The 11,065-nt window shown below is 60.8% G+C and overlaps 1 protein-coding gene across 9 annotated transcripts in view; it reads right to left on the bottom strand.

Moving 5' to 3' along the window:
• Positions 1-1,334: 1,334 nt before the first annotated feature.
• The window catches only part of EPN2 (epsin 2), a 63,785-nt gene continuing 54,054 nt past the window's right edge, over positions 1,335-11,065 (bottom strand). For 8 of the 9 annotated variants that reach the window (XM_037810290.1, XM_037810293.1, XM_037810295.1 and 5 more), the window contains 4 exons: positions 6,933-7,109; positions 6,494-6,580; positions 4,821-5,033; positions 2,352-3,438 (listed from right to left, as the gene is read on the bottom strand). In XM_037810290.1, coding sequence (XP_037666218.1) covers positions 3,170-3,438; positions 4,821-5,033; positions 6,494-6,580; positions 6,933-7,109 — 746 coding nt within the window. In that variant the 3' untranslated portion in view covers positions 2,352-3,169. Of the gene's footprint in view, positions 2,105-2,351; positions 3,439-4,820; positions 5,034-6,493; positions 6,581-6,932; positions 7,110-11,065 lie in introns of those variants that run through there. The other variant, XM_037810294.1, reaches the window with a different exon arrangement.

Below are 11,065 nucleotides of genomic sequence, written 5' to 3'. Positions count from 1 at the left end.
ATAGTTTCCATGGAGATGTGGACCCACCCATTCAGCATGGGCCTTGACTGGTTTACTAGAGCACTATAACAGCTCAGACAGGAGTGAGCTTGCTACAGCCAAGAGGGACACTTTGAAGAATGCACAGGAGCTGAGAGAGGAGCTGCAGATGAGAGACAGTTTGAAGATGGCCGTTAAAAGCAGACTCTTGCTCTGGAGAAGCTAAGAGAGGACAAACGCCCCAAGAGCAACTGAGGGTGACATTTTTGAGGAGCTGCAGCCTAGAGGGGAACATCCTGGGAGAAACCCATTTGCAAACAGAACTTGGAGCAGACGCCAGCCACGTGCCTTCCCAGCTAACAGAGGTTTTCCGGACACCATTGGCCATCCTCCAGTGAAGGTACCCGATTGCTGATGCATTACCTTGGACACTTTATGGCCTTAAGACTGTAACTGTGTAACCAACTAAACCCCCTTTATAAAAGCCAATGTATCTGCTGTTTTGCATCCCGGCAGCATTAGCAAATTGGAACAGTGCCTTACGCCCCATCCCTTCCCCCAGGTCTGCAGGCCGGCAGCTCACGCCCCGTGCTCACTCCAGGGACTTCCTCGGGGGGAAGCTTTTCCTGTGATGTGGCCATCAAAGAGAAGCCTGTGGAGGTCCAGCCTTGGAGATGGCACACGGCCACTTACGCCTCACTCAGAACAAGTCATGTGGCTAAGCTCAGAGTCAGCAGGTGGGGGGCTCTCCGCCAGCAAAGGAGCCCTGGCAAGGAGATCAACCTACCCGCCCCCGGGGAGACCACCAGTCCAGCACCCCGCCAGGGGCTCCGCACCCTGACCCCGTGCTCACACAGGCCCCCAGCTGCTGGGCTCAAGGACCCCAGGCCACGCTGGGACCCACTCCGGGAGACAAGCTGCCCCGGGCCGGCCTGCCCTGGCCCTGCCTCCACCCAGCCTCCCGCCTCACGGTGGATAACTGCCAGTGGTCAGCACAAGTTCAAAACAGGCCATTGGCCCCTGGGACTGGGGAAATGCTCCCCCAGGTGCACCCCTCCCCCCTCCCCAAGTGAACCCCTCTCCCAGGTGGACCCCTGCAGGTGGGGAGGCTTCCTGGCGGCTGTGGGAAGCAGGACAGCAGGTGCCCAGGGCAGAGCTAGTGCAGGCAGCGCCTGAGGCTGTGATGGACCCCCGGTGGGCTGGGGCCCCGAGGCCAGGCAGGAGGGGCTCCTGTCACCTCCAGAAGGACCCCGATGCCGAGTCGTCAAGTGCGGCCCTCGTCAACCTGAGGGAAGTGCCTCGCTGGAGGCGTCCTGCCCCGAGCCCCCTCTGCTGCCCACCCACCCCCAGCAGGCAGAGCCCAGGCGTGCACTTCCCCGGGTCAACAGAGGGACAGAACGTGGGCAGCGCCTGCGGCCAGGAGGAGCCAGCCCAGCGCCCGGCCCCAGCCCCCAGGTCTGGCGAGGCAGGGCTGGCGCGAGCGGGCAAGGTGCACCCAGCAGAGCCCAGACCTGCTCTCAGCAGGCACATGGCTCCCGGGGCCAGCAAGGACCCCTCAGGGATCAGCACCAGCGAGTTCCCAAGTCGAGGAAGGCAAGAGCCAGCAGGTCCTTCCAGCTGGGCCAGACACGGTCCTTGACGTGCAGGCTCGGGGTCAGAGGTCGCAGAACCAGAGCCAGTGATGGGGCTTGGGGCCCTCGTCCCCGTGCCGAGGGGCTGCGGGGTGGCTGCTGCCCCCCAAGCCAGTCCCCAGGCTGGGCCAGAGCGGAGACGTCATTGTGGAGCAAGACAAACCCACAGCAGGTCAACTCACCAGACACATGACTCGGGATTCCGCTGCCCGGGAGCAGCTTTTGTGGGTTCACTTGTGACTCAGCCCTTTGTTAATACCGTGGTCTGGGGGGCGGGGGTGGGTGAGGAAAGCAGGGGATGGGCAGGGAGGGAAGGTGACGGTGACGGTGAGCTCCTTGGCGTCTATCCCGTCCCCCCCGGGGCCCCCCGGCCGCCCACCTCGTCCCACCCGGGGCCTGGGCACTGAGAGCAGACAGCAGACACGCAAGGGAAAGCTGTTTCTTCCATTTCAGATTTCCATGGTAAACAGAAGTCCTTGTTAATCTGTGCGTGCCTTTAATGGAAAAAAAATGGAATTAGTTGATAAAAACAGGCAAGTCACGTTCATATGTTAGATGTTTGTTCCCTAGTTTTTGAGGTGCTGCTCTACTGTAAGAAAAGGAGCCCCTCTCAGGATCTAGCCCAAAAGGCTGCAAGTCGGGGGATCTGCTAATTCACCAAAGAAAAGAATTAAAGAAAGGAAAAGGCAACTGGAGGCTACGAGTTTTGTTGCTGTTGTACTTTTTTTTTTAATAAACGTCATCTTTTATGTGTAATTAAATTTCCAATATTTTTTCTTATAAAGTCACAAGAATTTGCTTTCATTTTTCCATAAGGCTTTTTTTTTTGTCATCCCAACATCTCTTCCTTTTTAAATCTTCTTAGAGTTAAAACCATAAATAAGAGAATTTAAACCACTAAAATGACACGTGCCAATATCTTAATTCAGCCAGACCTGGTAAATTCTATCAAAACTAGACAATTAAATAAGAACCACATTATAAAAATATTAGCCAAAAAAAGACTATTAGGTAATTCTGCAAACTCAAATATGAAACTGTACTAAACAAAATATGTGCAAACGGATACAAGCATATAGCCACGTGGAGGGTTATGCTCAGATTAGTTTTAAAGCTCGCTCTAGTGGATTTAATTCAAGAGTTGTCCCTGGGCAGTTGTGTTTGTGTTTACTTTGTACTCACGCATGAGACAAAGGAAGATAACGTGCACAACCGCTCCCCAAAAGCTCAGTGCCTGGGGGCGCCGGCCCAGGCCTCCGTCCCCCTCCTGGGCCTGCCGGGCCGCTGAGGGTGGGGGCGCGGGGACAAGGCCACGGTAGGGACACTGGGGCAGCACCACTGGCGCCGGCCGCCTTGTTCGGGGGCCACTGGGCCAGGCCCCTCCTGCACGGTGCAGGCCCCAGAGGTGGAGCCGAGCGGGCCGGGGCTGGAGAGGCCCCAAGGCGGAGCTGGGGTACCCTGCCATCCCCCACTCCGCCGGACACCGTTCCACCAAACAGGAGTCCCCATCCCGTCCTCCGGCACAGCCTCCGGCGCTCGGTGGGGACGGGGCCCGGGCACTAGAGGAGGAAAGGGTTGGTTGTGCCGCTGGCCTGTGCTGACGGGGGGATGTTCATGGCCGCGGGGCCCAGTGGCGTCAGGGCGGAGCTGCTGCCACCCAGGGCCGGGTGTGGGGCCACGGAGGCCACGGCCATGGGCTCCACGCCCGGGCTGGGCCCGAAGGACGCGCTCAGGCCGAGGACAGGGCTCCCCCGCAGCTGGTTCAGCGTCGGCGGCTGGGGCTGGCTCACCTGGAAGGGGTTGGCAGGGGCCGAGGCCGCGGCAGAGCCTGGGGAGAGAGCAGGGTGGGCAGCGGTCAGGGGTCAGAGCACCAGTGTCGCCCGCTGGGGCCTCGGGGAACGGGACAGCCGCCCCTCCTCTGTGCGGGGCCCTCAGGGCTGCACCCTGGGTGCGCAGGCCTGTGACGCGGGGCCTGGAGAGAGCAGGGCGGACGGGCGGTCCCCACACCCCATCGTGGGCCACGTGCTGCTGAGACGAAGGCACTGGGAAGTCCCGCTGAAAAGGAGCGGACTCGGCCACATCCAAACGCTTGTTTCCGGAATTTGTATCATGCCAGAAAGCCCTGTCCCTCTTTTAGCAAAACATTACTTAGCACTCAGTCAAAACCCATGGGAGCTGCCAGACGAGTTACCAGCAGGCCCAGCCCCTGCCGCCAAGGGCCACCCACCAGGCGGCACCCCAGGGTGGCCATGATGCTGCTTCCTGAACCCCTGGGGCTGGCGGGCGACAAGCCCCGGGCCAGGCCCTGCTGAGGGTGTGACGGGCACAGTCGCGCCAACCCCGAGGTGGCTCCGTGCCCCCCTGGCCTGTGGCTGAGGAAGCTGAGGCCCCCCGTCGAAGGGTTCTGCGTTCCCCAACTGCCCAGGGGCTCAGGGTGGCCTGGAGAGGGGCCGGGGGCTGTCACCGTCCTCTGGGCCTGAGGCTGCACCCCTGACCGTGACGCCTTCCTGCCTTGGGGAGCCCGAGGCCCTGCGGGAGTCTGTGAGGAAGACAGCCGCTGAGCTGGCTGCGGACGGCTGAGTCAGTTTTCTGCTAGAAAAGGACAAGGGAGGAGCTTCCGGGCAGAGGAACAGACTACGCAAAAACCCGGAGCTGAGGAAGGGCTCTGCACGTTTAGGCAACACTAAGCTTGGAACAGCCTGGACACCAAATTAAGGTGCTGGGGGCTTACCCCACAGCCCACCCCGAGCCCCTGAAGGGCCCAGAACAGGCCTTTCGACAGCGCCTCCTGCAGCGGCAGGGAGGATGGATGGAGGGGGGCCGGGGCCCCAGGCCGCGGAAACACAGACTCCAGCACCAGGAGCTGACGCGAGAGCCAGGCCCTGGGGAGGCTCACACTCAAGGGCTAAGTTACGTGCCCCCCAGAAACGGGGGAACATCCAGCAGCAAGTCAGGGGGCGCTTCCTCACCTCCAGCCCCACCCCCTCCCCCAGAACTGGCACTCAAGGGCCTCCCTGGCCTGGCCGCAGCTCGCGAGAAGGGCTGTGTTCTGCCTCCATGCCCACCCCTCTGGGCCTGGAGAGAGGCTTCCGGAAGCCTGGTCGGGAGGGAGGCAGGCAGGGCCAGGTCCGGCTGCTGGGCCTTTGCGGCCGGGAGGGTCAGCACCCCCAGGAGCAGCCCCCCGCTGGATGCAGCCCCCGAGGTGTGTACCTGGGGCCAGGAAGGGGTTGAGGGATGGGGCGGGCGGGGCCGGCTTGGTCACCAGCGAGTCCAGGTTCACCAGGGCCGCGTTGGGGCCCAGGAAGGACTCGGGTGTCCTCCGGGCCCGGCTGGACTTGCTCGCGGTGACGGCCAGAGGCTGGGAGTCGAAGGGCTCAGGCACGGAGGCCCCGTGGCTGGGGGACGGCAGAGCGGCCAGGGACTCTGCAAGACAAGGGCACGCCCGGCGGGGTGAGCGAGGGCAGGGCCTCCGAGGCACGGGCGCCAACCCCACCAAGCCCCAGGCATCCACGGCCGGCGACAGGGGTGTTGGGATGTTCGCCACAGGCTGTGCCCCACAGCCCTGGGCAGGCAGCCCCGAGAGGTGCGGCTGCAGGAGGGTATCCGCAAAGAGGAAGGCGCACCAGGTCAAAGCATTAGGAAGGAAAGAGAGAGCCCGTGCAGCACGATCCTCCAGAAACAAGATGGCAGTTGCAGCTCGTGGCAAGGCACGGGCAATTTTCAGTCGTTAAAAATGTTGCACATTTTCTAGAATTTCCACAATGAACGTGAATTTCCTGATAGGAGGAGGAAAGCAATCAAATGGTTCTTTAAAATTCAGCCAGTGGAGGGTCTGTGCCAAGCGGGCGGACACAGGTGACGACGGGCCGCAGGTCCTTGAAGCGATGGTGCTCTGCGCCCGGAGACCCCGTTTCCAGGAACTGTGCGGAAGGGAACGGTGCAGGACGTGGACTGGGTTTAGGCACAGAGATGTTCACCGCGGCGTCATTCACATCAGCAGAGCCTAAACTCAACCTAATAACTACAAAAGGTTTTCCCAGAAGGTGCTAACGTCTCGGGAAAACGTCTCCACTGTTAGTCTCTGAAAAGCGGGCGGGGGCAGGATTACGTCCGAAAGCACGAGCTGAGTGATGGAAAAAGACTGCGCACGGCTCGGAAAATGCCGGAAGCAAATACGGTAGCTGAGCGTAGCTGGCAGGATTAGGGGTGCTTTTCCTATTCTGCCATAAACTTGGCCCTGTTTTCCAGATTTTCTACCAGAATTCTCCTGTAATTGGGAATGACTCGGGTAAAAGCCCAGACAGGGCCTTCGTGTGGCAATGGCCGAGGATGAGGAGGGGTTAGGCTGGGCGGCGGCTGTGGAGGAGACGCGTGGGATTTCAGAGTTGTTCTTTGAATGCAGAAAAATAAAAAAGCCCCGAGAAGCAGCAGGTCCTCCAAGCCACCTGGGCCGGGCCCCTGGGCAGGGCGAGGGCTGAGCCTACCCTAGAGCAGGGCCCGGGCGGGAGAGCGGAGAGAGAGAGGCGGGCGGAGGGTGGGTCTGGGGGGCGAGGCTGACCGGGGTGCACAGGGCCTGCTCCGAGCCGCCCGCTCCAAGCCCTGCTCGCCCCAGCCCGCGACCCGTCCAGCCCAGGGGACAGCAGGGGAGGAAGCCGGGAGGCCTCCGGCAGGGGCTGAGGCAGGGGCTGGGGGGCAGGGGATACAGCGGGGCAGGGCCCGGGCTGGGGAGGGGGGCGGTGGGCGTCTGCAGGCCCCTCCGGGACCCGGTGACGTGGCCCTAGCCACCCTGGGCTCCCCGGGGCCCACAGGCACGAGCTGCGGCTTCCGCCCCCGACGAGCTGCCCAGGGCCCAGGAGAAGTGGGGGATGCCGACCCCCGTGTACCTGCTTTCCTCGGGGCGCGGAGGGTGTCAAATTCCGAGAAGTCGTCCTTGGCGGAGCCGTTCAGGTTACTGAAGAGATCAAAGGACCCTGGGGGCACGCGGACGGCTTCAGGTCCCGAGCCCCCGCCTGGGGCAAGCTGCCAAGGGGGCCTTCTCCCCGCATCTCAGGGTGGGAGGGCGGCCCCTGGAACCCTGGGCCCCCAGGACACGGTGGGGTGCTCTCCTGCCCCTGCCCCCACCAAGGCCCCCACGCCGAGGAAGATGCTAATGCTGGGGTACACCCCTGGGCTGGGCCTGGGAGCCTGGATGGGGGGCACATCAGGTGGGCTCACTGCCAGCCGGCGACACGCGGGAGCACTTGGGATGGGGCCACGGGGCCAGCAGGTGGGGGGCTGCAGCCCAAAGGGGCTCCCGGGGCAGGCGGGCTGGGGGCATCTCACCAGAGGCCGACACAGGCTTGGCGGCCGACGTGGAGCCCCAGGCGTCGGAAGTTGCCTTCCCAGCCCCGGGGGCGGGCTGCGGCAGCGCTGCCCAGGGGTCCGAGCTCCTGGGGACAGAATGCGTGCTGGCTCCGGTAGGCACTCCCCAGGGATCGACGGCGGTGGTGGGCTTGGCACCTGCGGGAAGGCCGGGGCAGGGCTCAGAGAGGTCCTCGGAGAAGGAGGCCGTGGGCCACGCCAGGGCCTGTGCCCGGCGTCGGGAGAGGGAGCCCCCGGAGGGTGCGGAGAGGAGCAGGGAGGGGCCGTGCACCCGCTGGCTGAGCAGAGCTGGAACCCGGAGCTGGCAACCGTGGGGCGGCCTCCACCCCGGGGAGAGCAGGGCCGGGCACGGCCCCGGACAGCCCCTCGCCAAGGGGGCCCCTGAGCTCAACCCATCTCAGTGGTAGATCTGACGCGGCCTCATCTGGCCTCATCTCCCACGGCCGGCCCCGCACCCCGACACTCCCAGGCGCCCCGCCTCGTCCTGCGAGAGCCCCAGGACTCCTGCACGTCCCCTCCCCCGGCACTTAGGACAGAAGCGCGAATACAGCGAGCGCGCAGGAATCAACACCCGCAGACCCTCCACGCAGCCCAAGCGACAAAGCGCTCCCCACGGCGAGTGGGGGTCACGCCCGGGTGTTCCTGCTGCAAGTCCCCGTGTGCCCCTCACGTGGTGACGGCGAACCTGCCGGTGACTCTTCCCCTTCCGTGCACTTGCGCACGTTTGTGGACGGACAAACGCACGGTGCGTCCCGTCGCTTCCCACAGACCACCACGGGGGTGTGAAAGCCGCTGCTGCCAGGAGGGGCCCCCAGCCCAGTCACTGCAAACTTTGTATGTCACCCCCAAACTTGTAGGGGCTGCCCTTAAACAACACGGCCCCCATCTCCGGAACTTTGTGTACGTGCCCACACACCCTCTACGTTCTTCCCCTTGTTTCATTCGGCGACACAGCGATGCCGGGGGACAGCCGCCATCTGCTCGTTTTTACTGCTGTACGGCACCCCACCCGATGACGGAACCCCAAGGTGGTTCTTCTGGTTTGCTCGTGCTTGTTTCTGGTGCCCGTCCTCGTGCACGGCTGCCACTCCGCACGGATGCAAGGACGCCCGGGCCGCGGGGGCTGGGAACCTCTCAGGTTATCTTTCCAAACTTCCTTTTGCTGTTCATTTATTGTTATGGAGAAAAATTATGTATTTTCGTAAATTGATTTTGGTATCCAACAATCTTGCTAAACTCTTAATTCTACTATAAAAGTGGAATCTGTTTTTCGAACAGAACTTGCCAGTAACACCCTCTGGGTGGATTTTGGGGGTGGGGGAGCAGGGAAGATCTTTAATGTCTGACTCAATTTCTTTCGTGATTGTAAGAGCATGCCTATCATAGGTTTTCGATTGCTCTTCCGTCAGCCTGCTAAGTTCTGAATTTATTTATCCTTCTTACCTGAATTTTCAAATTCGTCAGCATCGAGCTGATCAGGAGCCTCTTACCCCTTCACATCACCTGCAGTTACGTTCACTGTTTCATTCCTAACAGACGTACTTTCCTCTTTATTGTTAAAATCAATTTTGCAAAAAATTTGTCTGTTTTACGGTTTGTCTCAGTGATCAACTTCTGTCTCTTTAGATACCACTGCATCTTTGTGTTCTAATTCATTAATTTCTGTTCTTGTCCTTACTACTTTCCTCCAGCTTTACCTGGGTGCAACGCTGCTCTAACTTACGTTGGTTCATTCATTCTGAGCCTTTCCCCTTTACCAGTGTAAAGATGGAAGTTTCTAAGTTTCCCGTCACTATTGCTTCAGTTGGCCCACAAGTTCTGAATGGAAACAAGTCATATTATTCGGTTCTAGAGAGTTCTTATTTGCAAAGTGATTTCTTCTTTAACCCCAGAATTTAGAAGTGTTTTTATAGCTTCAAGTGTATGAAACCTTCCTACCTATTTTGTTTTTACTTTTTAACTTGAGTGTTCGCTGGTGAGACATGTGACATTATGACACCTATTTTTAAAAATTTGTTGGGGCTAACTTTTTTGCATAACACATGAGCAAATTTTGTAAGTATCATGCATGTGCTTGACAAGAGTGTTTCTCCAATTGTTGGAAATGACAGATTCACAAGCTTGCAAACTGCACTGCTCAATTTTTCTTACATTCCGGTTAATTTTTAATACTTTCCCGCCTATTTTCCATTTCTGGTGTTCTGCATTCCACTCTGAGGCTGTGCATCTCCTTCCCGTCAGCTGGAGCCCTTCCCTCGCGTCTCCTTCAGGGCAGGGAGCCGACCACAGTCCTCTCCGTTTGCCGTGAACTGGACACGTCGTAACGTAACCTTCCTTCCTGAACACAGAATTCTGGAGGGTGACAGTTTTGTTTCAAAACTTAAAATATCTTTATTTTACCATCAGTTGTAGAAGAACGATTTTGCTGGAACAGAAGTCTAGGTTGATGGCGTTTCCTCCCAGCGCACTGGAGACCGCACCCCACTGTGTGCTGGCGGGATGGCTGCGGAGAAGCCAGCACGGCTGCCCCCCCCCCAAGTGGATGGCTCCCCTCTGCAGCTCCCTCGCCGCCCCCGCTCCTGGGTCCCCTGCGGCTTCCTGCTGCCTCCAGGTGGGACTTCTCCCGCTCACCTTGCTCCTGGGGTTCACCTGGCCGCCTGGGTCCAGGCACTGGTGTCTTCCCATAATCCTTGAAATCCCTCCAGCACCATTTTTCAAAAACTAACTCTTCCGGACGTCCAAATGGGAATGTGCTGGACGCTGCCCCCCTTGCGTGGTAGTTCCCATTGCCGTCCCCGAGCTGGCATCCAGCTCCGCCTGCGAGCTCTCGGCTCCGCCACTCTCACCTGCTCCTCCGCCGTGCCGCCGAGCCAAGCCGAGCACCGCGCGTCCTCCCGCGAACGTCCTCACTCCCTGCAGGCTGCGGTTGCCCTGCAGAGCCCCCCCGGTCCCGGTTCCTATCTTGCAGCTTGTGCTTTAGCACGTCACACACAGTCACTGCTGCAGACTAACTCTGGAGTCTGCTGGGCCCGGCTCTCGCTCGTGCCTCGTGTTTCCTGTGTATGCACCTGCTCTTTCTGCTCCTTTCCCTCTGCACTTTGGCCGGGAGCATCCTTGAGCCCAGGTTAAGGTTGTGCTTCCTCCAAAACAGCACCTCACCTGCACTCACCTGCAGCTGCCACCCGACAGCCCAGCCGAACGCCCTGCACGGGTGCTCTGCTTCGGGCCGTGGCTTCTCTGGGAGGTGTCTGCCGTCCCGCCTGGCGCCCAGGTTCAGAGGCGAGCTCCCCCTCAGAGAGAGCCGGGGACCCCTCTGCTGGGCTCGGTCCTGCGCTGGGTGTTCTGGCCCATCCGTGCTTTCACCGCCGTCTGCCAGGAAGGAGCTCCAGGGAGCCTCAGCCCCTGCTGTGCAGACACTTTCACCACAGCCCTCGGCACCGCTTTCCGGGAACAGGGCATAACCAGGGTCAAGGAAAAGGAAGGTGGAAAGGGGGTTCAACCGGGATGAGAGGCTCGTTCAAACTGAACCACGACGTGAACTTAAACCCGGACGGGCTGAGATTCTCTACGGCAATATGTCCCCCTCGGGGACAGACCACAGCCTGAGCTCCTTGGCCGAGGCCCGGCCCGTCTCCACGCCCACCCGGCACACTGGCCTCACCGCTGCCACTCTCTGCGCCCACAGCCCCTCTCTTGCCTCCCCCCAGCCTCCTCTCGAGCACCTGTCACTGAGCACCACAGTCACCCGTTTGCCCACGAGTGTCCCCTGGTCCACAAGCATCCTCAGACTCAGGAACCTGCCCCCCCCGAACCAGACGTGAGGGAGGCCTCCGCAGGCCTGTGGCACCCGGCCGTGGGCTCAGAGGGGCAGCGACAGCTCCCACCCGCCCACCCACACCCTCTGCACAGCCCTGGCCTCAGGGTGGGCCCCCACCTGCCTCCCACCAGCGCCACCTGGGCAGGGGCAGCCGGCAGCTGGGCCGGGGTGCAGGGGTGCAGGAGGGGGTGCCACCAGCCCTGCTCCCCAGGCCAGTCACAGCCACGAGAGCAGTCAGTGTGGCCTCGGAACAGGCCAGGGCAGCACCGCCCACAGC

Source organism: Choloepus didactylus, chromosome 18, assembly GCF_015220235.1.
Source record: "Choloepus didactylus isolate mChoDid1 chromosome 18, mChoDid1.pri, whole genome shotgun sequence".
NCBI classification, from domain to species: domain Eukaryota; kingdom Metazoa; phylum Chordata; class Mammalia; order Pilosa; family Megalonychidae; genus Choloepus; species Choloepus didactylus.
This window is presented reverse-complemented; position numbering and strand designations above follow the sequence as displayed.